The sequence below is a fragment of the Elgaria multicarinata genome, chromosome 9 (genome assembly GCF_023053635.1).
Source record: "Elgaria multicarinata webbii isolate HBS135686 ecotype San Diego chromosome 9, rElgMul1.1.pri, whole genome shotgun sequence".
In the NCBI taxonomy this organism is placed as follows: Eukaryota; Metazoa; Chordata; class Lepidosauria; order Squamata; family Anguidae; genus Elgaria; species Elgaria multicarinata.
Window position 1 is genome coordinate 8,011,342 of NC_086179.1, and position 24,775 is coordinate 8,036,116.

General features: G+C 43.2%; 1 protein-coding gene across 1 annotated transcript in view; it reads right to left on the reverse strand.

Moving 5' to 3' along the window:
• The window catches only part of MKLN1 (muskelin 1), a 111,262-nt gene that overhangs the window by 67,638 nt on the left and 18,849 nt on the right, over positions 1-24,775 (reverse strand). Inside the window, exons 2-6 of the mRNA XM_063134675.1 lie at positions 23,155-23,224; positions 19,956-20,098; positions 18,961-19,049; positions 9,863-9,972; positions 8,338-8,530 (exon numbers count right to left, since the gene is read on the reverse strand). Of these exons, the coding sequence (XP_062990745.1) occupies positions 8,338-8,530; positions 9,863-9,972; positions 18,961-19,049; positions 19,956-20,098; positions 23,155-23,224 (605 nt within the window). The remainder of the gene's footprint in view (positions 1-8,337; positions 8,531-9,862; positions 9,973-18,960; positions 19,050-19,955; positions 20,099-23,154; positions 23,225-24,775) is intronic.

A 24,775-nucleotide genomic window follows, 5' to 3' on the forward strand; every position in this document is an offset into this window, starting at 1 on the left:
AAGACGCTGATAACCTCAAGACCTAAAGACGCTGGTAACCTCAAGACCTAAAGACCTAAAGACGCTGGTAACCTCAAGACCTGAAGACCTAAAGACGCTGGTAACCAGCACGCACTGGTAACCTCAAGACTTGACTTCTGCAATGCGCTGTACATAGGGCTACCATTGTACCTAGTTCGGAAACTTCAATTAATTCAAAATATGGCAGCCAGGTTGGTCACCAGTACATCTAGGGATGAGCATATTACCCCAACATTAAAATTACTCCATTGGCTGCCAATTAGTTTCCGGGCAAAGTACAAAGTGTTCGTCATTACCTTTAAAGTCCTAAATGGTTTGGGTCCAGGTTACCTGCGGGATCGCCTTCTCCCATACAGTCCACCCTGCACACTCAGGTCCTCTGGGGAGAATTTACTTCAGTCAGCCAAGACTAGGTTGACATCAGTTTCCCAGAGGACCTTTTCTTCTGTCGCCCCTGGATTATAGAACGGCCTGCCAGAGGAAATTCGTAATATTAACTCTCTCTGTGATTTTAAGGCAGCTTTGAAGACTAGCCTTTTCCAGCAGGCCTACCCAGATTAATGTACAATCAAGAATTTTTTATTCCTGTGCTAATGTTATTCCCCGCCTCGATCCACAGGGAGAGGCGGGTAAGAAATAAATTTTGTATTATTATTACTAGAATTTTTAGTCTTTCAGCTTCTGTTTTGATACATGTTAATGTACTTTAAATCTTTACACTGCTACTAGGTTTTTATTTGGCTTTATACTGAACTTTTATATTACATTTTATCATATCATACTTTATAGTTTTAATTGTTATGAACTGCCCAGAGATCTCTGGTGGTATAGAAATGTAATATACAAATAAATAATAACCACAGAATATATTCTCATAATTCTTCCAGGCCAAATGAGAAAAGGTTGGAAATTCAGTCTATGAGCAACTATAGGAGGGCTTCTCCCCTGTTTTTTCCAGGAAGCTGAGGTTGGCATCAAGCAATATATCCCGTTGTCCAGCGGTAAGGAAGACGGGATATGGTTTGACATGGACCCAAGCAGAAGTGGAAGGTGAAATGAAAGGCTGCTGTCCAAAGATGCTAAAAAGCCATAACCAGCACTGCAGAAAGCCTGCTTCATAATCTCCCATAGCCATTTTCTCCTATACCCATTTTATCCTATATTTGATCAGTGGAACTATCTCAATTAAAATTGCCGTTGAAGGGAACAGAATCATAGAATAGTAGAGTTGGAAGGGGGCTATATGACCATGAAGTCCAACCCCCTGTTCAATGCAGGAAACCATCTTAAAGCATACTTGACAGATAGTTGTCCAGCTGCCTCTTGAATGCCTCTAGTGTGGGAGAGCCCACCACCTCCCTGGGTAACTGGTTCCATTGTCGTACTGCTCTAACAGTCAGGAAGGGCTTTGGGAGATGTTCAGACGGGGTTCCCACAAAATTGGTTCCTAGATCAGAAATGCTCTAGGAACAAGACATCTATGGCCGGAATCATAGAATCCATTCTTAGAGCATAGTGTAATTTTTTTTCTGGAAGTCGGGGGCCACCAGGCAGGTCTTGTCAGGTTGGGGCTCTTGTGCCCCCTCAGTCATACTTTTTGCACATTGAGGGTCATACTTTTGCATCCCTGAACAGATAAACAAACTTGGCTTTTAATGCCTTCAAGTGAAAGGCATTCCCATAACAGACCAAAGTAGCAAGTCTCAAAGAACGTTAAAGAAATTATCTGTAGGAGCAAAATCTTTGGATTCATATCCTCAATCACCACCATCTCAAGTGTTTTCCACCCATCACTTAAATAGCACCTTCGAGGCTTATCTAATATAGATGTTTTGCTGTAAATGGATCTTCTTCTTTTTATTGCAAGCTGGCCACATTTCAACTCTATATTTCATAAGATCAGTGTTGAGATTATGATACGAAAAGGGAAAATCATGTGCCATCGTTACACAGGCCTTGTTCTCATTTAAAAGCAGCCTTTAAACATCACTGAGAAAGTGGTAAAAAAATAATAATGAAATGTAAGGAATAAAAGGAGACGCCAACATCCACAAGATCAATGGCTTCACCAACCACTGGGTGAAAGCAAAGCAAGCTCTCATTTCCTTCCACAGGGGCAGATATTACTGGGAGAGACCGCATCACTAGTGGTTCAGAAGGCTAGATGTGAGCTTCCCCAACTTGACGGAGGCCAGCTGAATCTTGTATTCCTCTGGAGAATGAGAAAGCTCCGGAGCCAGAAATCGTTTGCATTTCATGTCCGCAGAGCAGCTCCTTTGTTGACTCCTAAAACTGAAGCACCGCACAGCGCTTTTGAGGGGTTGAGACCTCCACTTGACACATTCCCGTGATGACTTGTGGCACATGCAATTCTCCCTCCCGCCCCCGCTGCGATTCCAGCTTCCCTCTAACCTCGCTTCTCTTGCGTGGGACACTGGTCTGGAGTTCTTCCAAGCTTCTTCCCAGAAACGGCTCTCTGTTGGCAGCAATTCTACTTCCATTCCCCTTGCGTTACAAACCAACAAAGGCTTGTTTTGAAAGCTGAACCACCAGCGAGTTGACATTTAGGAAAGGGGGGGGGAGGATTGCTGGAATCTTGTAAAAAGCACCTGACCTCTCTCGTCGCATTCCTTGCACTTTTTGCCAAGGTAGTCAAACCGCTCAAGCAAGACATCCCAACCATGCACTGCATGGGCCCACACCAAGCAGCTAGCTTGGGTCAGATGTCTGTAACCAAACTGTAGTTTCGACTGAGACTTCCAACTGGAATTTAGAAACAATTCTTACACCTGTTTACAACAACACCTCCCTCAAAGGCCTTATGAGCATCAGTATGGGACAGGGTGGCAGCCAGGTTTTCCGGTGCACAAGAAGTCTGAAGGCCCGGTATTGTTACCCTAAGCTCTTTCAAGGAGACCAAAATAAAAACAATCCATTTGGAGCTCACAGGGATACAGCAAGCATGTCATTGTTTTCAGATTTTGCAAGCTGTATCCAAGTCACCAACACATTACTTGAACAAGTTTGGCTGCAGAGCACAGGCTTGCTGGGAAGCCCACAGACATGTGATCTCTCTCTCACAAACACACATACACACACACACACACATCAGTTGTTGGCACGTTTACTTTCCCACTGGGCTCCCTACATATAGAATCCACAAGTATCTCCAGATGCATCCTGAAGTGAAGAGGGAAGAAAATTGCTTGAGCCTCCCTGAAATGACCTACAACTGGGTCATAATCCAACTTAAAGTGGGTTCTATCAATGGGGACACCAACACTTTTTTAAGGGTAAAAAAAAAAAGAAAGAGAAAGAGCTGAAGGAACAAAATGAAGACTATAGCCAAATATGAAAAGATTGGTTGGGGTTCAGGGTGGGCTCCACTTTTGAAAAGACTGGCCATCCCAGAGGAATGGGAGGGGGGTTGTGCGTATTCAGCAGATTATGGTATGCCTATAATAAGCAGGCAAAAGATGGGAACTGGGGGAAAACTTCTGGAATGATCCCCCATGAGCTGTTCCTTATCTCAGATTCTGGGGAGTAAAAAACAGATCATCAAGTCACACTTTGCCTGCCTGCAGTTTTTACACCACACACACACACAAACAGGGCTTGAGTAAAGCCGTTTCTCTAAAAGCAGCATTTGCCTTTCAATTCCAAGGAAATTTCAGATTCTTTTCTTCTCCTTTTCCGAAGCAGCAGCTTTGGTGGTTGCTAATTAAGCAATTTCATAATTCAGTGCAGTCTTTTAAAACCTCTGCAAATACGAGGCCAGAAACAGACGTTTGGAGGGCTCCAAGTGACGAGACATTGGGGGGGTGGGGTAAAAGGGGGGGTTCAGGGCGCACTGCCACCTTGCCAAGGCCCACAAACACAAAAGCAGGACTCCTGACCAGGGAAGGAACAAAGGTGGCAGTGGAGGTGGTTGAGAGAGAAGGGAGTTGCAAGACAAGACAGCCAAGAAACAAACATGATTAGGCATCCTCCGTTGTGTCTAGATACAGCAGCAGCTGAGAGCCCCCTCCAGCTACCAACTGCTATTGCCGAGGTCAGAAGAAGTGGAAGCAGCAGCCCTTCCATTGTGCTTAGACCCAGCTCCATGACCTGCTGAATTACCACCTGATGAACTTCATAACAAAAGCTTGCATCTCCCTTTCGTTTCCTTCTCTCTTCCTCTCTGAAGTGTTTTCTTTTGTGTTGTGGCCTCTTTCAGATGATAAGCCTGAGGGGCAATCTTTATTTCTGATCTTTCGAAGCCTTTTTCAGCTGAAGAATGATATAAAGATGCTTTTAATCAATATAAAGAAGTAAAAATATGGAAGGTAGAGGGGTAAGGGAAAGAAGCTCTATGGTTCTCCCCGAACATGGGCGGGAGAGTGATGTTGCACTCATGCCCTGCTTATGGGTTCCTGGGCAACAGTTAGTTGGCTACTGTATGAACAGAAGGCTGGACTAGATGGACCCTTGGTCTGATCCAGCAGGGCTCTTCTTATGTTTTTATGATGAGAAAGGGGGACAAGGAGGAGTCTGGTGAGAAATAATTGGGTGGCAACATCCTTCTTCCCAGTGGAGGTCCAAGGGACTCAAAAACTTGCACCACCCTCTCTTCCACACAAGTAGAATTATAGGGGATGAAAGCAAGAGACTCAACAACATGCCCACGTGTCTGGGCTCCCTGATAAATAGTTGAGAGTTGCCATTTGGTGAAGGGGGAATCCAAGCATGGCACAGCGGACACCATAAGGCTCTGTATCGGGCTGCAGGTGTGCAGCAATTTTGTGACAGAGCAGAAACTGCTACGTCTGTGTGTCTTTCCAAAGGAGCACCTTTATCCTCTCCCCTCCCCATCTAGGTCCATCCCTTCTGATCCCATCTAGGTCCATCCTTTCCAAAGGAGCACCTTCATCCTCTCCCCTCCCCATCTAGGTCCATCCCTTCTGATCCCATCTAGGTCCATCCTTTCCAAAGGAGCACCTTCATCCTCTCCCCTCCCCATCTAGGTCCATCCCTTCTGATCCCAACATTCACATGGCTCAATAGGTTTGTCCCTTGGAACACCCAAGCACCCAAATGCCAAGCTAGAGGAGAGAAGATGGAGCAAGCATCTTGCCTTACAACAGATAAGGGTCAAGCAGTGTCAATCTTCGGCCTCTTCAGTTTGGTGTTGTTACCTGCTACAGCAGCAAAGCCGCCACGGTGGCAACTGTAGGTCATAAGCAAATCGGCTGTCTGTCCTAGTAATTATTTCAAGTATTTATATGCCACCTTTAAGGGCATCACCCTCACAAGGTGCCATAAACAAGATACAACAAGGTACATCCTATCTTGACAGAGTTCAGAAATGCAAAAACCAGCAGCATGAGAACAGTGTGATAAAAAGGCACCTAAACACTCCCAAACAGCACAAGTTCTGAAGAAAAATGACTAAACACATGACTCAAACATAGTACCTTTCCCCCTCTGGAGAAACATGCATGGAGGAATACGTGTGGGAAATGAAAGCCCAGTCGACTTTTGCAGAAAGATACTGGCAGGCACGATATTATCTTCCTGCCCAGTCACACTGCCTAATCCCTTTTCTGCAATAACCAGGGGATCTGCCATTCAGATGCTAAGTTTTCCACATGTATTCCTTGGAAGAGGACAAGCTTTACATCAGAATCAGCCCCACCCCATTTACTGTCAACAGCTACCCAGGCACTGGAAATGGACAAGAAGCCATCCTAATAGTGCCGGCCGGTATTTGTTCATTTACAAGTATAGATTTTTCACAAGTTTGGCAAGAGAAATGCTTCTGAACTCTCGGCACTCGCCTGCACTTTGGAGATAATTCAACCAACACCGTTAAAGTAACGCTACTTTCGGTATTTCTATTATATGACTATTAACTCTTTTGCCAGCCAGAATATAGGCTGCCTGGAAGCTCCAGGAATGAGTCCAAACATGAGGTATCTCAGCCATGGCTGTGAAACAGCTGAGATTCAGGGAAACTTTTTTTTTTATTTCCAAGAGGAAGTCCGGCAGCTGCCTGAGTTTCCATTTGCACATTTTCTGAGAATTTCAGAAGAGATCGGGGGGGGGGGGGGTTTGGCCAACAGCCAAAAGACACTGAAAAGACATTATCTAGCAAGTGCAGGATAAAGGGATGTCAGCTTACTAGGAAAAAAATACAGAGCTGCTCCTGGCTACAGCCTGCTTTAGTCCTTTGTTCCTCCTCCTTTCTCCCTACCCAGTCCTGTCCAACGCTATGACAAATTATGTTGTGGCATGTGATATTTGTAAGAAAAAAGCCAAACCCTTTTCTGCGCAAAACCACTGGTTCAATATTCCTGACAGCTCTATTTGTATGCCACATTTGGCCAATTAAGTCCAGGAAATGCAAGCCCAACCCACTTGAGAAGTTTCCTGGAGGAAGTACTAATGTGGAAATCGGATAGTGGCCATCTCAGTAAAGTCTTCGAAGAAACACACAGCCAGAAGAATGTGTTTTATGTGTACAAGCGGCCAAGGCCTTTGCTGGCTGGTAAACAGCTACCACATTATTTGGTCTGAGTTTAGCTCAGGCAATTGAGGGATACACCTGAGGAATAAGGATTCCTGGGCTCCATCCCAGCCTCTGACAAACACATCTTTGGTTAAAGTTCACTCTGAGGTAATCTTGAGTACATACACTGGGAAGTCTTGTTCTTGCCTCTAACCATGGCTCTCCTCACACCTGGAATGCAACGTGGGAGAGCACCACCCAATTCTCCTAAATCAGCAAAGGTAGGTAAAAGGAAGCACTTGTTCTTGGATACAGTCCTGGAACTATAGAGGCCATAAGCCAACACTGAGTTAAGATAGCATAGGCCCATTGAATTAAGCGAGACTGAGCATGCTTAACTCCATTGGATCATGACCAGAAAGACGAAAGTCACCCATGTCCGTCGCTAATGCCAGAACCAATATTTCCATGAGCACAGACGAGGTATTATCATATGCAAGAACAGTCAACGTAAGGAAATACATTTTTATTCACTGGGTTAGAGCATACAATGAAAGGGATGGAAAACGTGTCCAATGTCAGTCTGACAAAGGATAAGTTTAACAAGACAAAGTAAGCAGTCTTTACGGCATACTAAAGTGGAACCTCATAGGCCAGCTCACACACTTCCAAGATCCTCTGTACATATGATGTGTGAACCCAAATGCTTGCGCACTCCCACCATGCCTCTACAGTCCTACATATCACTAAGGTTGTAAAATGCTTACGCTGTCTTACACATACTTGTTGACAGATGGTACAAACTGCACACTCACACAGCCTGTGTCACACATTACGCTGTAGGCACGGTAGAGGCACGAGAGCACTCATGCTCCAGCACCATGCAAACAGCGTGTGAACTGGCCTGAACATCCCCTGGAGTCACCAGTTGACCAAACCTGGAGGGAAAAAATCCCTCACTCCTTAGAGGCACGGCATTTAGAAGCCAATTATTTCCCCAAAACAAAATGCCCTCAGCTCTGTGGCAATAAATCTAGCTACGTGGCAGGCAGCTCTGCTGGCTTAGTAATCCCCTCTGCCGTCGCTCTTGCGCTAGAACTCTAAAATCCTGGCTAACTATTACATTCATCACATCAAAAGTAGCCACACGTAAGCCAAGGTCTGACGGCCGAGAATGATGACAGTCCCCTGGAGACAGGCAAGGCACTCTGGAGGGGATTGGAGGCACAGAGAAGAAGGAGCCACTGGCCACCTTCCTCCATCTTCTTATCTTATCTCTCTTTTAGTAGCTAATGTTCCCCTTTCAATCCCTCAGGACAATTGGCTACACAAGGAGAGATAAGATAAGCAGGAAAACACAGGGATGGAGAAAGGTAGCCAAGAGCCGCTATTTCCCTGCCCGTTTCTGGCGGAGTTTCAGAGTTCTCAACAGCCAGAGCCTGGCTTACACATGACTACATTTGATGTGATGAACGTGACACGCAGCAGGGCTCTAGCATCACACACAGAGTGGTCTTATAGCAACATGAGGCAACACTCCTCTGAGAGGAGCGACAGAATCTCAGCTGGAAAACTTCCGTTCTAAATGCTTTGTTTGGGGTTGGCCGCCTTCCAAGGTGCAGAGAAGGTTGCAGCGCCAACGGTCTGAACGAAGTCGGGCATTATCAGCTTGACGAGGTGGGAGTCCCATTTCACTGATGATGTAACAAAAACCAAGAACTGCAAGGGACACCAAGGAGCCCACCTGGAGCCAAGGCACCTGGAGCCACTCACCTGCGGCCCAGCGTGACAATCCAAAGCGCATGTGTCCCGTAACCCAATATGCTTACCATTCACAGCTTTTTCTATCAACTCTTCACAAGCGTTGAAATCTCCCTTCAGGACGAGCTTGTCATGGAGGTCTGTCAGCATGGGGTGCTCCAACGCAATCTTGGTTTTCTTCTGCAAGGATTCAAATGCCTCGGTGTAGTTGTGCTGGCGAAAGTGCTTCAGGCAGAGGCGAATGGCTTCCTGTTCACGGTACTACTGGAACACAAGAAAACCTATGAGAACATTTTTGTGAACCGCCCAGACAGCTTCGGCTATTGAGCGGTATAGAAATGTAATAAATAAATAAATAAATAAATAAATCACTGTAACTCTCCCACCCAAACACCAACTGCTGCTGAATTTACCAGTGGACGTGAGTTTGAATCCTACAAAGACCAAAGCCCTTGTGAGTGAGTGGGAGGGAGGGAGTATTCAAGGGAATACTCAATTTATCTTTAACTATGACATTTATACCATGGTCTTCCTCTATGGATTTCAGGGCAACGTATATGGGTTTATCCCATTGTGGCCTCACAACCACCCTGTGAGGCTTTGAATCTGAACGTTTTTGGTCTACCGTATTTCTTCGATTGTAAGACGCCATCGATTGTAAGACGCACACTAATTTCAGTACCACCAACAGAAAAAAAGCTTTGATTCTAAGAAATAATAAACGCACCCGCGATTCTAAGATGCACCCTGTTTTTAGAGATGTTTATAAAGTGTGGGGGGAAAGTCTGTCTTAGAATCGAAAGAATACGGTACATCCACCAATTTATACACTGCACCAGAAGAGCTCTTAAAAGTCAAGAGCTCTCTGCAGTGTTTTATACATCGAGAAATCAGGAGGTTCTGTGCTACTTTCTCCTTCTGTTTGTTTGCTTTTTTAATCATAAGAATTTTAAACCTAAGAATTTTAAGATGCTGTGACTGTTATTTTAATATTGTATTGATTTTATTTGCTCTTTTATCTAATTTTATGTATTACATTGTATTTGGTGTTGTTCCCCACCTCGATCCAGAGGGAGAGGCAGGTAATAAATAAATATATTATTATTACCAAAGCCATACAATTATTCTTACAACTGCTCAAAAATCAGCCCTAGTCATAAATACTACCAATACTTCTACAGAAGTGTTTAAAGCTGCCTTATACCAAGTCAGACCACTGGTTCATTTAGCTTAGTACTAGCTGCTCTGATTGGCTTCAGCTTTCCATGACTGCAGTTAGATTTTTTTTTTACAGCACCGGGGACTCCAAACCTTTTAATTCCAAAGGGTTCCAACTAGGTCAACAACTTCATAGCATGAAATAACCAAGAAAAGTTATTAAAATGCTGTCACACCCAAATTCACACCACGCCACACTATTTTGTCTGTAAAAATAATGTGTATGTTTTTAAATGCAGATAGTAAGATACATTAATTAGCCATTAGAATTCAACTGTGTAATTTATCCATTGAGCAAAATGCTATTTGGCCAGTAAAATGAAATCCCACACACATACCCCAGCGGTTTCACAGCCATTTCAGACACAGGCCTACCTTGCTGTACCAATTGAGGCAGGGTTGGACCACATCTGGGTCATCGATGCCACTGAGTTCAACATACCAGATGCTAAAATTGAAGCTGGGACCCCATGACAGCAGTGGAACTAGGGAAGGATAAGAAGGACAATGAGAATCAAGTACTTCAATGTTGACTCCTACTGACCGCACGTGGCAGTGCTTAAGTTTCTGAAGATGCCAAAGCCCCCAAACCTGACAACAAGTCACACCCTCTGACCTGGAGACCCTTCACCATACTCTCAGATGGGTGAGGGCTGATTAGGGTTACCTGCACACACCCAAGGTACTCACATACCCTAGGGTTAATCCTAGAGTGCCAGGGCTATACCACAAAGTCAAATTAAGCTTTGGGTCTCTGCTGGTCAAGGGTAAAGGTCAATCCGCAAAGTGGGGCATGAACTCCAAGCTGTAAGACATGTTTGCAAATTTCAGAGGAAACACAAGTCTATGTGCTTTAGATGCAGCTGGACCTTGGACCAGTCACCATCTCACAACTTAACGTCCCACACAGGGGTGGTATGAGACTTTTAAAAGGGGGGATCAAAGTTCAATAGCCTGAGCTCCTTGAATGAAGAGCAAGATAAAAAATAGAATTAACATTCCTTCCATTAAACTACTGTATTTCTTCGATTGTAAGACGCCATCGATTTTAAGACGCCATCGATTGTAAGACGCACACTAACTTCAGTACCACCAACAGAAAAAAAAACAACCCTAAGACACGTCCGCGATTCTAAGATGCACCCCATTTTTGGAGATGTTTATATGGGGGGAAAAGTGAGTCTTAGACTTGAAGAAATAGGGTATTACTCTTATTTCAAAAACATCTGACAGAACACCTCCTTCAGCAACAGAAAACTAAACATCTCACAGCAGTTGTACACATGGCTGAAATACAAACAAAGCCTAACGAAGGCCAATGCCGCCAATGAAGACCAATGCCATTTAAAATAATGCACTACTAATACAATAACCCTTAACATAAACCTGGAATAATGGGAGTAATAAAGGGTGGAAAGTTGAACAGTAGTGCATAGATGCAGGAGGTGGTGTTCTAGAGTGTATTCTCAGTTCACATGTAGCGACTATGAGGCTTAACACCAGCAATCCACAGAAACTGTTTGCATATCCTAGGGGCTTCCAAAGCGTACAACAATTTCATGGAACATGTGTGCGTTTGGAAAGAGACATTCCTGAGAAGATAAGTCAGACTGAAAATGGTTTGCTGAAGACAGAAACCTTGGAAACTACTTGTCCAGAAAGTAAGCTTGACCATAATGACAAGAAGAACATAAGAAGGGCCCTGATGCTGGATCAGGCCAAGGGTCCATCTAGTCCAGCACTCTGTTCACACAGGGGCCAACCAGCCATCGGCCAGGGATGAACAAGCAGGACATGGTGCAACAGCACCCTCCCACCCATGTTCCCCAGCAACTGGGGCACACAGGCTTATTGCCTCAAATACTGGAGATAGCACACAACCATCAGGGCTAGTAGCCATGGATAGCCTTTGCCTCCAGGAATTCATCCAACCCCCTTTTGAAGCCATCCAGATTGGTGTCCATCACTACATCTTGTGGTAGTGAGTTCCATAATTTAACTATGCGCTGTGTGAAGAAGTACTTCCTTTTATTTGTCCTGGATCTCCCACCAATCAGTTTCATGAGATGACCCCACTGGGTTCTAGTATTTTGAGAGAGGGAGAAAAATGTCTCCCTGTCCACATTCTCCATACCTTGCATAATTTTCTACACTTCTATCATGTCTCCCCTTAGTCTCCTTTTTTCCAAGCTAAACAATCCCAGTTGATGTAACCTTCCCTCGTAGGGGAGATGCTCCAGCCCCTTAATCATTTTAGCAGCCCTTTTCTGCCTTTTTGTCAGCTCTATAACATCCTTTTTAGGTGTGGTGACCAGAACTGTATACAGTATTCTAAGTGTGGTCGCACCATAGATTTGTATAAGTGCAGTACAATATTGGCCATTTTATTCTCAATTCCTTTTCTTATAATGCCTAACATGGAGTTTGCCTTCTTTACAGTGGCTGCACACTGGGTGGACATTTTCATCAAACTGTCCACCACAATCCCAAGATCTCTTTCTTGTTTGGTCACCGCCAGCTCAGATCCCATTAGGTTATACTTGAAGTTGGGTTTTTTTGCCCCAACGTGCATCACCTTACACTTGCCTGGCATTCTAGCTTGAACAATCAGGTGGTTTTCACAGGATGGTAGAAAGCCAAGAATCTGAGCTTTTATTCTCACTCTACAACTTTAAAACAGCTTTTTATGCCTTGTGCTAGATTTCATATTTTAAATACTAGGAGAAATTAAGTCAGTGGGGGGGGGGAGAACCTTTCAAGATCCTTATATTCTGTTGAGAATAAATTTAATGCAAGCTTTTTGATCTCTGCATCCAGCGCACCATCTGCCCGATAGGTTTAACTGGTTTAAGTATCCACGCTTCCCTAGAAGTATCCTGGGAATTGTAGTTTCGCAAGTTATTATTCCTATTAAGAGATCCAATCACAGATTCCAGGGTGAAAGGTCAAGGAGAGAAGTCTTAGAGCCACATCACACAGTGTACCTGCAATGGAAAATACCTGCAATGTGCTTCATGCACAACCAAATATACACAACACTTTTCTTGCACAGGGCCTAAACCCATTTGCAACCACATCTGTGCCACAGAGTAGAAAATGCAATACAAGGGAAATGACCCCTGTTACCGGCCCAGCTAGCCTTGAAACTAAAAACAAGCTTTTGAGTTGTACCAAATTCTTCTTCAGGCTTTGGCATTAATCACAGTTTTTCTGGCCACTTGCTCAAAAGAAATTTGCACAAGGCCAGTAGCTAACAAGAAAGGACATTTCTTTCATTTTAATATTTTAGACCCAAGAGGGCGGAAGCAGAAGAACACAGATAGAATGACTGCTTATGAGCCATGTTCCCAGTGCAGCCCACGCACCACACGTAGACAGTTTACAGTCTGTGCTGAGAATGTCACAGGCTTAGAACACCTTCAGATGCATAGAAATTCAAGTGGATACACTCAAGCTTTGAAAACATCTCTCCCTGCATCTTCAATCCACTGAACTATGTTGCAGAAACATCCATTCCATCAATATTTTAGGACTTTCTCACAACCCTTTCTTTGAAGGCCTCTGCTACCTCTCCACTCAGATACCACACAGTGGATTCTTTTACCTTTACAGCAGTCCACCTGGAGTAAACAAAAAAGTCCATCTAAGGCCAATGCTCCAATTCCAAAAGCAGCTAGACAAATACTTCTCAGAAACCTGCAAGCAGAAAGCAGCTTTCTCCATTTGTCCCTAGCATCTGGTATTCAGAAGTATACTGCCTCCCAACATTTATTTATTTATTTTATTTACAATACTTGTATACTTCTATACCACTCCCCATTCAAGAATTTCGCAGCAATGAACAAATGCAATAAAAGAATAAAAACAGAATAAAAGCACATTAAAATACATTTTTAAAAGAAACAAAAGTGCAGATAAAACCGTGGCTGGTCACCAAGGGAAGACTTCCTGGAATGACGTTTTCAGGAGGCGCCGGAAGGAATACAAAGTTAGTGCCTGCCTGGCCTCCAGAGGCAGAGAATTCCATAGGAAGGAGGCCACCACACTGAAGGCTCTTCTCTTAGTGGATTCCAATTGGACCATCGGTCCATGTGGAACCCCCAGGGGCATGCCCTTGGATGACCTCAATGGCCAGGCAGGTTGATAGGAGAGACTGCACTCTCTCAGGTATCCTGGTCCCAAGATGTTTAGGGCTTTGTACTCTAGTACTAGACCCTTAAACCTGGTCCAGTAGCAAATAGGCAGCCATTTAGGCTGGAAATATTAGGCTGGCACAGAATTACAAGGCCACATTGCATCAAACACTCTATTTTGACACATTATTGGCATCCCCAGAGACTAAAAAATACCCAAAAGCACTGTTCTGCACTGATGTCTGGAGGGCCACAAGCTGCCCTGTTCTAAAATACAAAATGGGTATCAAGCAGCAAAAGTGCTCAAAGAATTAACGAAGACAGCTTAAAACAAGATATTGGTGTGGTCTCTCATCTGCCATGAGAATTCTTTTAAAACAAAGCAGAAACAATTGGGACATAAGCTCAGGTTATGAAAACCACCCAATGATCATGATGCAAACCAAATGTTCTTGTTTTGTTAACTAATCCAGTTTCCTTAATTCAGAAATTGTTGCCCAGCTCTGCATACCAGAGATTCCAAGATGGTTATCCATTTGCAAGCACTTCCTCCCTTGACTAGGAGGGCCAGTAATTTGGGGCTTGATTATTGTTGGCAAGTTTAGTGTCTACTGATGTCTCCTTCAATCGCCTTACACACTTTGCAAACCCATCATAATGGAGGAAGAGAAAAGTTCTTACCACTAGTATTTAAAATATTGATTACACACACATCCTCTCTCGTTCGCTCTCACAAAGGGGATTGTTTATATAGTATTTTTTCTACAAATGGTTTACAAATCTTAACCCTTGTTCTCCAAAGCATTCCAGGAAGAGTTCCCAGAGCTGGTTTTAATCCGAAAGTCCTGTGGCTCGCTCACATCTGAGTCCACCTCCTCCCTTTCGGCCCAAGACCATCTCAGTCCAAGTATAAATAGATGGCCACTCTTGGTGGCCACTCTCTACCAACATCCTCACAATAAATTCTATTTACATGGAATTAAATATTTATAAATATTAAAACCATTATAAATTTATAAATCATGCCTTCATCAAAAATGGATTACAGGATGGTTATACATAAGGTTTCAACACAATATTAACACTTTAAACAATACAGTAAACATTGAGAGGTCTAAAATGATAACTAAAATACACTAAATTTTAAATGCCTGGGCAAATAAAAAGGTTTTAACCAGGTGCCAGAAGAAACACAGTGTTGGCGCAAGGTGTTCCCAAGTCAGGGTGCCGCTACAAAGAAGGACCTCTTTTGTGGATGCATAATGCAGTTCTCCTAGTATGGAACATGGAGAAAGGGTTTCCTTGATCAATTTAATGCACAGACAGGTTTGCAGGGAAGACGCATTTACAGCTTTAAGTGTAAGCACCAGCACCCTGAATGGAGCTTTTCTTCCTGTCAATTATCTCTTTACTTATAATTATGTAAATTATAATTAATGCATTCGAAGTGCTGGTTATGACCTATAAAGCCCTATATGGCTCCGGTACAGGTTTTCTGAAAGACCGTATTCTCCCTTATGAGCCTGCCCGTGCTTTGAGATCTTCTGGGGAAGCCCTTCTTTCAGTCCCACCATCTTCACAGGCACGTTTGGAGGGAACATGGGAGAGGGCCTTCTCGGTGGCTGCTCCAGTGCTCTGGAATTCTCTTCCCGGGGAAGCTAGACTGGCTACCTCCTTGATGGGCTTTCGGAAGCAGGCAAAAACTTATTTGTTCCAGCAGGCCTTTGGCGAATAATCTGGGCCGCCCGTCTATGTTAAGGACTTGTAAAATTGTATTTTAAATGTTTAATGTTTTAATATTGTAATATATTTAATATATTTTTAAACTTTTGTATATTTCTTTTCATAGGTTTTAAACTGTTTAAAATTTTGTAAGGCCGCCTTGAGGCCCAGTATTGGGCAATTCCAGCTCCAGCTGAGAGCCCCCTCCCTCCTGCTACCAACTGTCACTGCAGAGGCCACCAGTGAGGGAGGAAGCAGCAGCCAGGCATCTCTCCACCGTGCCTGGGTCCAGCTCCAGCTGAGAGCCCCCTCTCTCCTGCTACCAACTGTCACTGCAGAGGCCACCAGTGAGGGAGGAAGCAGCAGCCAGGCATCTCTCCACCGTGCCTGGGTCCAGCTCCAGCTGAGAGCCCCCTCCCTCCTGCTACCAACTGTCACTGCAGAGGCCACCAGTGAGGGAGGAAGCAGCAGCCAGGCACCTCTCCACCGTGCCTGGGTCCAGCTCCAGCTGAGAGCCCCCTCCCTCCTGCTACCAACTGTCTCGGCAGAGGCCACCAGTGAGGGAGGAAGCAGCAGCCAGGCATCTCTCCACCGTGCCTGGGTCCAGCTCCAGCTGAGAGCCCCCCTCCCTCCTGCTGTCAACTGCAACTGCTGAACTTTTCCAACTAAGATTGTAGTGCCTGAGTTTGCTTTCCTTTCCCCCCTCCTCCTCCTCCTCCTCCCTCCCAATCCCCTTTCCTTTTGTGTCATGTCTTTTAGATTGTAAGCCTGTGGGCAGGGACTGTCAAGAAATACTTTTGTAAGCCGCCATGAGAGCCTTTTTTGGCTGAATGGCGGCATAAAAATACTTAAATAAATAAATAAATAAATAAAAGGCAGCATAATAATAATAATAATAATAATAATAATAACAACAACAACAACAACAACAACAACAATAATAATTTAAAAAAATCCCATACTTTATCCAGGTGTACATTTCAGTCATTCAATAGGATGGGTAGACAGACTGTGGGAGCCCCAAACAGCAGGCAACAATTATTCAGCAACACCGTCCAAGAAAATATTCTGGGAGAATCTCTCATATACAGCTGGACTATATACCAGTCAAGACATGAAAAAGTTGCTTCAAGTTCACAGCCGCTATTAACTCCAAAGGCAATTCAAGTGAACACGATGGCCTACTAACTATCCCAGGCCTAGTGGCCCCCCCATTTTCTTTCACCTTTTCAAACTGTGATCTTCATCTTGCGATAATCCATTCCAATAAACACCACCCAGATATTTATTTATTTATTTATTTATTGCATTTATATACCGCCCCATAGCCGAAGCTCTCTGGGCAGTTTACAAAAGTTCAAATCAGTGAACATTAAAAAATATATAAAAATTTAAAACCATTAAAAACCTTTAAAAAAACCAATATCCATTTAAAACAACTATTCTGGGGTCAGATACCCTTCCAAAGTACACTCAACAGAAATTTATCCTCATATCACCATAAACAATAATGTTAAATTCAGTATTTGTAGAGGAAGCCAGCTTTCCAAACACCTTTCTAGCTTAGGTCACTGACTCAAGCGATAAAATTAGCAAAACAGCAGAATCCATTGGAAAAAGCTATATTCTTTTAGCAAAAGGATTAACACACACTATTGATAATTAAAGTTCCTTACAAACAGAGCTCTCTGTAGGATGTTTCATCTTCCTAATGGGGCTGAATAATCTAGGTAGCACAACAAATTGGCATTTGTTATTTCACATAGAGGAAATTTAAGTGGCAGCTCAATGCTGATGCAGACTGACCTACAGCTGACTGCATCTAAGCCATCCTCCCATGTCACACAGATCCACAGCTCTGAATTCCGTGCATAATTTCTCCTCCATCTAATTTCTAAAATGAGAAGACCCGAGGCTCAAACCTGACTGTCAACCACACACCCTCTGACCTGGGAAAAAGGAAACCAAAACGATCTCAAGACTGGAAGAGAGACAACTAAAGAAGGGAGCAGGTTAGAGTTTTGTAAAAATTATGCACGGAGTAGAGAAAGAGGACAGCTTAGAGAGCAATCCCATGGACCCCAGACAGTGTTGAGGTGTGGCATAGGATTTTTATGTTTACTAGCTCTGAGGACCACAGAGCCAGTAAAACACACTCTCCGCTCCCAGCCTCTCATAGCCGGTGCGGGGAGAACTGCGCCAGCGGCCTCTCCGGGCTCAGAAACCTGAGCATGGAGATGAGGAAAAAAGGGTGGTCCCAGTGGCGAGGAGAGGAGATGAGCAGGTAAACTGCCTTATGCAGCTTCTTATGCTAGACAACCATCTGTCAAGTATGCTGTAGGGTGGATTCCTGCATTGAGCAGGGGGTTGGACTCGATGGCCTTGAAGGCCCCTTCCAACTCTACTATTCTATGATTCTATAATTCTGTGCTCATTCCAGCCTCCTCCTCCTCCTCCTCCCCTCTCGCTCCAAAGCGCCGCAGCTAGATGAACAAGATCACCCATCTAGCAAAAACGCAAGGGCCCTGGAGCATGGAGGCAAGGATTACCTCCATGCTCCAGCCAACCTGCATTTGGATACTCAGCTGCCTTTGGCTTTGGAGATTGCGCCCTTAGCTGTTCTCACTCATACTACTAGAATTCTGGGTCAACCAGTGAAATTCTATGAAAAGGAACTAGTTCTCATGACAGATAATTAGTACATAGAATTCGCTATCTCCAAATGGGATGATAGCCTTAAATGGCCTTTTTTTAAAAAAGAAAAAGAAAGTAACTACTTATGCATTTAATTTTATCTCTAGGCAGCCTTTAAGAGTGGAAGGATTCAACAAGGTGATGGATGATGGAGCTATTAATGGCTACTAGCCAAGCCGGAGGTAGTTATACAGAAAGTCCAGATTCATGGACACCTCTGATTACCAGATGCTGAAGATAAACATCATGGGATAGCCACCACCTCCAAATCTTGTCAATAAGCTTCTGAAAGGCTTCCACTGTGTGATGCAGAATATTGGACAAGATGGACTTTTCATCTGATAGCATGGCTCTTCTTACATACCAGGTCTTAAGGGTTCAAATGAGGCTGTTGTTACTCAGAGGTAAAGGGCAACACACACACACACTGAGGCACTATGCCTAGTTTTGCATGTTGAGCCCTGCTGACAATCCCAGCAATGAAAAAAGTCATTCCCCATATTGACAATTTGGTCTCAGCCCAATGCCACACTGGAGGAATGCTTCAAGACACGGGTCCCAAACTGTTGGTGAGTCTGTACAATGAAACTAGCACCTTCCAACTGTGTTCTCAAGAATACAGAAAGTCAGCACAGACCCTGGAACATCAGTGGAATATGCTCCTGACAAAAGATAAGATATCACATTCTGAACTAGCAGCAGACGCCTCAAAATCTTCTTCAAGAGCATCCCAAGGCACAGTGCATTACAGCTACAAAGCCTTGAGGTTACAAAAAAGCTTTGATTCCTTCCTAATACCACTAGCTGAGTAATCAGCATAAAGAGATGATGAAATAAAAAGACTCACAAACACAAGGTCATCACAAGCATGAATAGAGATGAGAGAAAACTGATAACATGAACACCGGGGAGAAATACATTTACCTATCTTAATAAATCGACAAGGGAACATCTGCTCATCAATTTTATGCTTCAAGGTGAATGTTTCTTTGTTATAGTCATTCTTTAAGCCACTGTGAAGGGAAAAAATATAAGGTTATTAAATCTTACCAAGGATTTTAGGACTAACTACTAAATACATTTTCTGTTGCCCCTGATTCAAAACTAGGGATGCTGAGAGAGGCTGCTGTAAAGTACTATTCACCATCACCACCAAGAACATTTGTAAAAGGGGAATAAGGGTAAGGAGACCGGTAGTCGCTCTCTTTCGCTCTTGCATTAACACATACATACAAACACCAATGATGGCATGTTCCTTTTCTGTATATCATTTCCCCAATTTTAAGTCAGATACTCAAGTGTGAACATTAGCTTCTTTAAAATATACTGAGAATCGGTTTGGAAAGCATTTTTCAGCCTCCATATGTCGTGTTTCTCAAAACCTCCTGCCTTCTTGGGAGACAATAACGAGGCCTATTAAGTAATCCACAAATTTATTTAAGCAATAAACATCTCTTCCCACCTAAGAGAGTCTAATCTCTTGGAATTTTCCCCTAGCGTAAACTTAAATAAACCAGGGTGACTTGTTTGACCATGCAAATTTGGCCATTCTCTTGATGTAGAGAACATATGCTATTATGCAAGAAGTATAAACACTTATAAACTCATTTATTTCAAAACAGATGTGAGGTGGAATCCATATCAGAAAATGTTTAGGCATAATCCCTGCCTGTCCATGGCATGCTTGATGCTTTTAAACCAAAGGACATGATTTGGTCAAAATAACCCAGCTTTTTACCACTCCACTACCTGTGGTAGTGTTCTGTCACCAGTTCTGAATGAAAAATGGAAGTGTAACCAGGTAGAAGGGATGGTCTGAAGGCAGGGTCGTCCGCTAGAGCACACTTCAACAATGAGCATAATCAACTCTATTAGTCCTGCAATGCAAAACGCCTAAAGACATTGGAATATCTTCTTACCTAGATAACAGATCTGTCATGTTTTCTTCATTCATCCCACCGAAAACTTTAAACTTCTTTAAATTACAGACATGGGTCTTCTCATATTTGCCAAATGTGATGCTCTGGACTATAGCAGGTCTTTCAAGTTTTAAGATGAGATACTGGAGAGGAAAAAAACATATGGATCTTTGCTCTTGTTTGGCAAGCGTCATGTAAAAACGCCAAAGCATTCAGCTCTAATGAGAATCTTAAAGCAAACCAAAGGAGAGTGTAAGCAGAATATGGCAAATAGGTATGAAACTTCTGATCTGCAGGGCTTCCAACCACCCTAATGGAAGGAATCAAGAGGAGAGCCTTTTCATTCAAGAAAGCTTATAAAGACTGATCTCTTCTGGCAGGTCTATCCAGTGGAATGTTAAGATGTTTTTAGAATGTTTTAGGATGTTTTTAGGATATTTTTAACTATGTATATTATGTTTTAATTCAGTTTTATGTATTTTATCGCTTATTGTTGTACCCCGTCTCAATCAAAATGGAGAGGTGGGTAAGAAATATTATTAATTATTATTATTATTATTATTCAGTAGCAAATCTGGGCTCAACATAGTGTACACACGACAAAGAGTGGCAGCCACTCAATCTTAGTTCTCTGATGAATGTGTGATGATGATGGGTTAGAACAGGTTCAGAAGAGGGCAACAAAGATGATACAGGGACTTGAGGACAGGTCCTATGAGGGCAGGCTGAAGGAACTTGGGATGCTCAGGTGGGGAAAAGAAGATGAAGGGGAGACCTGTTAGCAGTGTACATAAAAGGGTGCCACAGGGAGGATGGTCAAGAACTATTTTCCATTGCCACAGAAATTAGGATTTGAAATAATGGGCATAAGTTACAGCCATCTATAGTTCAATGACATATAAGGAAAAACTTCCTGGTGGTAAGATCTGTACAACAGGAAAACAGTCTACCTATGGAGGACGTGGGTTCTTCATCTCTGGAAGTTTTTAAGAAGAGGTTGGACAGCTCCCTCTCATGGACGGTTTAATTGGTTTTCCTGCACATTGCAGAGGGTTGGACTAAATGATCTTTGTGATCCCTTCCAACTCCACAATTCTATGATTCTATGTTTCCAAACATTTCACCCACTACTTTTTTTAGACAATACTGTTTTGTGTAGATCCTCTTGTAGTTTATTGGAAATTTCCTAGCTGCTGTGTATCATTATTATGGTAATACAGTTCTGCTTTCAATTTGTGAAATTGTATCAATGCAATTATTTTTATGGGTTTTACATGCTGCCAATCAACCTGAGGGCGTTTATTGTTTATTGTTTTCCCTATTATGTTGGTTTCTGAGTGTAAGAATGAAGCAGGAGTGCAGCTTGTTACACCCAGAATTGTCCTTAACAATTTATTTCGAAACATTTCCATGTTATATGAGGATTTCAGAGCCCACAATTCTCCTCCATACACAAACTGAGGAATAAGTTTTGATTTCAACAAGGTTAGCATTGGGTTGATTTGGTAACCTCCCCTTGTGTGCCGGAACTTCAGTAGTCCATTTAATTGCTGGTTTGTCTTTAATTTCAAGGATATGAAATGGGCATCCCAGCCTCCTGAAGCTTAGGTGAATGCCCACCTCGATAATAATAAATAATAAATGATTTTAAAATGCTTAGGAGAATGCCCACCTTGAGAATCAATGATAGAAAGGCAGGGTACAAACACTAGTAATAAATAAATAAAAGGGATAATGTGTGAATTGGCCCCAAGTGCATGCACACACACACACACAAACACACACATAATATACAAGTATGCCTGTTTGCACGTTATGTGAGAGCATCAAAAACGGCTTCTAGAAAAGAGGACATCCCTGCCACTTACTCGAATATTGACCATTACAAAGATTAGCTCATTTCATGAGCCAAATTGCATCATACTGAGAAGTGTTTCTGCAATATGGCCTTTAGAAATTTAGATAGGTGAAGACGGCAGTACATCACGCAGTACAAGAGAAGTCATACACCCAAGACCTCCACTTCGAGAGAGATGTACAATCTCTCATCACCCAGCCAGTCCTTTTATATATTTATTTATTTATTTATTTATTTAGAATATTTATATACCGCTCCCCATTGAAAAATTTCAGAGCGGTGTACAAGGTAAAATGAAAATAAATTGCCCATTCAATCACTGAGAGAATACGTTTCATTGACCAATAGACTGCCAGTCACCATGTAGGAGCGTCTCATACAGCAAAGTCCCAAATTCACTAAAGGCCTCTAGGGTGATATACCAATACAAAATCGCATAATACTCTCATGGCAACGTTAATGTATCATTATCACACAGCTGAATATCACAGAAAGGAATTCCTGCCAAGAGGAATTATTAGAAACCATCTGGTAAATGCATGTAGGAAGCGTAGAACAGGATTATTTAGCTGGTTATTTTTAGCTGAAATACTATCGTTATAAAAAGGAAAGAAAAAAACACCTAAGTTCAGAGATACATTTTGCTCAAACTCAACACTAAAAATGAACAGGCTAAAACTCTACCAGTAGCCTAAACGCCACCCACATCACAACCACTGATTCCTAGTTCTTTTCAGGTAGCAAAGTAAGAGAGGGAAAGCTCATGACCATTTCATTCCCAAGGATCCAAGTCTACGAAAGTTGGCTTGCATGTGAAGGAACTGTTTCCTGCCCCCTCCCATCGCCATTGCTGCCCCTACCCCCAGGAAAAACTAAAAAGGAAGCAGTAATTGAGACAAAGAACAAAAAAGTTCCAGCAGGTAGTTAAAACGGCAGGTCATACTAGCACCCAAGCATCAAAGGTTCCTTTTATAGCATAGTGTGCTTTGCCCACTCATGGTTTCTTATAATTTGCAAGTGGCCTGTTTCCCAGTGATATTCTGGAAGGCTACTTCACCACTCTTGCCTGTTCAAGGGATCCCTTCAAGATGATATCGTTCAGCCTATCTCGGGCCAGAGCAACAAAACGTCATGGTAAGAATCAAGAACCAACAAAGACGTAAGTCGATAATATTCACAGTTTAAATACAAGCACTAACAATGCCCACTTAAAACCGACCAAGACAGAGTGGTCTTAAAATACAGAACTTTTGTCCAGAGAGTTCGGGCTCAGAGAAGTGACTTCTGATGGTGGTATGGATTAGGAGGTTCAAAATCCCAAATTAAAATTAAAACACATACCTGTGGAGGGTAGTTGCTTTCGGAAGACCACCGTGAAGACTGATCATTGGGCCTGTCTACTAAAATATTCCTAAAAGACACAAACAAAAGTTCACACACGCGATAAGTTTCCTATTCCGACAAAGCACCGCTATTATGTAGAAAGACCAGTATCAGAAGCAGTAACACCAGTTTCTGGGGAACATGGACAGGAGGGTGCTGTTGCACTTGTATGGGACCCTGGCCGACAACTGGTTGGCCACTGTGTGAACGAAGTGCTGGACTAGATGGACCCTTGATCTAATCCAGCAGGGCTCTTCTTGTGTTCTTAAAGACCACTTTCCTCCTGTATACCCTGCATTATTGGACAATACCACTTCTTCCCTGAGCCCATCCTGAATTAGAAGTGCCTCTCAAATCCAACGCTAACTGTTTCTTCCCCTCCAAGGGTAGACAACCTTGTAGATCTTTTGGAGTACGGCTCACATAAGCCCCTGGCCAAGGGTCCGAGATGATAGTGTTGTGATTCAGAACATCTGGCGGGCACTAGATTGCGTATCCTTACACCAGTCCCCATCCTGAACAGATTTTCCTAACTTCCAAAAGAGGCTTCAGATCTGCCCACAGCAAGGTATGAAAATCCAACCCTTTTCCTAGTGATCCAGCCGTGTAGCTACTCCCATGCCCACATTGGGCATCTTAAACATGGGAGGAAATGAAGAAACTGGCTTCAATTGACTTTTATTAATTAAAATGACTTAATATAAAGACTGCGTAATTTCTCTCTGTGATCCACTAGCAAAAAGGAGCCTATGTACTTCAACCAGGATGGAAAACACTTCTGAGAATGGATCGACTTTATATTCCCCAAAATGAAGGGTGCAAGACTTCCTCCCATCCCATATCCTTCTTCCCAGCATACCCAGGGGCAGCAGAACACTCATCTAAACCTCACATGACCTGGAAACTCTTCCTCCCACACTACACCTGGGACTAGTCTGGATTTGCAAATGGTGACTGCACCATCTGGTCACCTTTTCCCCCCTCCCTTCCTCCCACTGACTTTTTTTAATATCATGCTTGAAGAAAACATCTGGGAATCTTGAAAACTTGCACATGCACATAGACTCACACACATGAAGTCACATGTTGGCCTAACAAAGGCATTACAGCAAAATGGATTTTAGAATTTCATCACTATTCAGTTGCTGTTTCAACTGGGAGCAGCCCCCAAACTGTCTTTCCTGTGGCTGCTTATACACAGCTGGGATAGGTGCAATATTCCATCTGGACGCTTCTGTCTGTGCCCATGTATCACTAAAGACCACGAGCTCTGGAGTATGCCTCTATGTCACAGAGCCATTGCTCACCTTCGAGCTTGCAAATAAAGCAGAAGTTCCCAGTACAGTAATTCCACTTTACAAAAGCTTCCCTGCAACACCACGTTGAGTAGACATTATTTTCACTCACCCCAGTCAACCAGATGAGTGCCTATTTATATGTTCAGTCTTGAGGCAAGAGGTAAGAAACAAGGTGGCAACCTAGAACCGGCCTGCACTCAGCACCCAGCTGCCAGGTTTTTGCATGGCTGGAATATTCACAGCACAAGACTTCAGCCCAGGTCTCACTAAGAAAGTTCTGC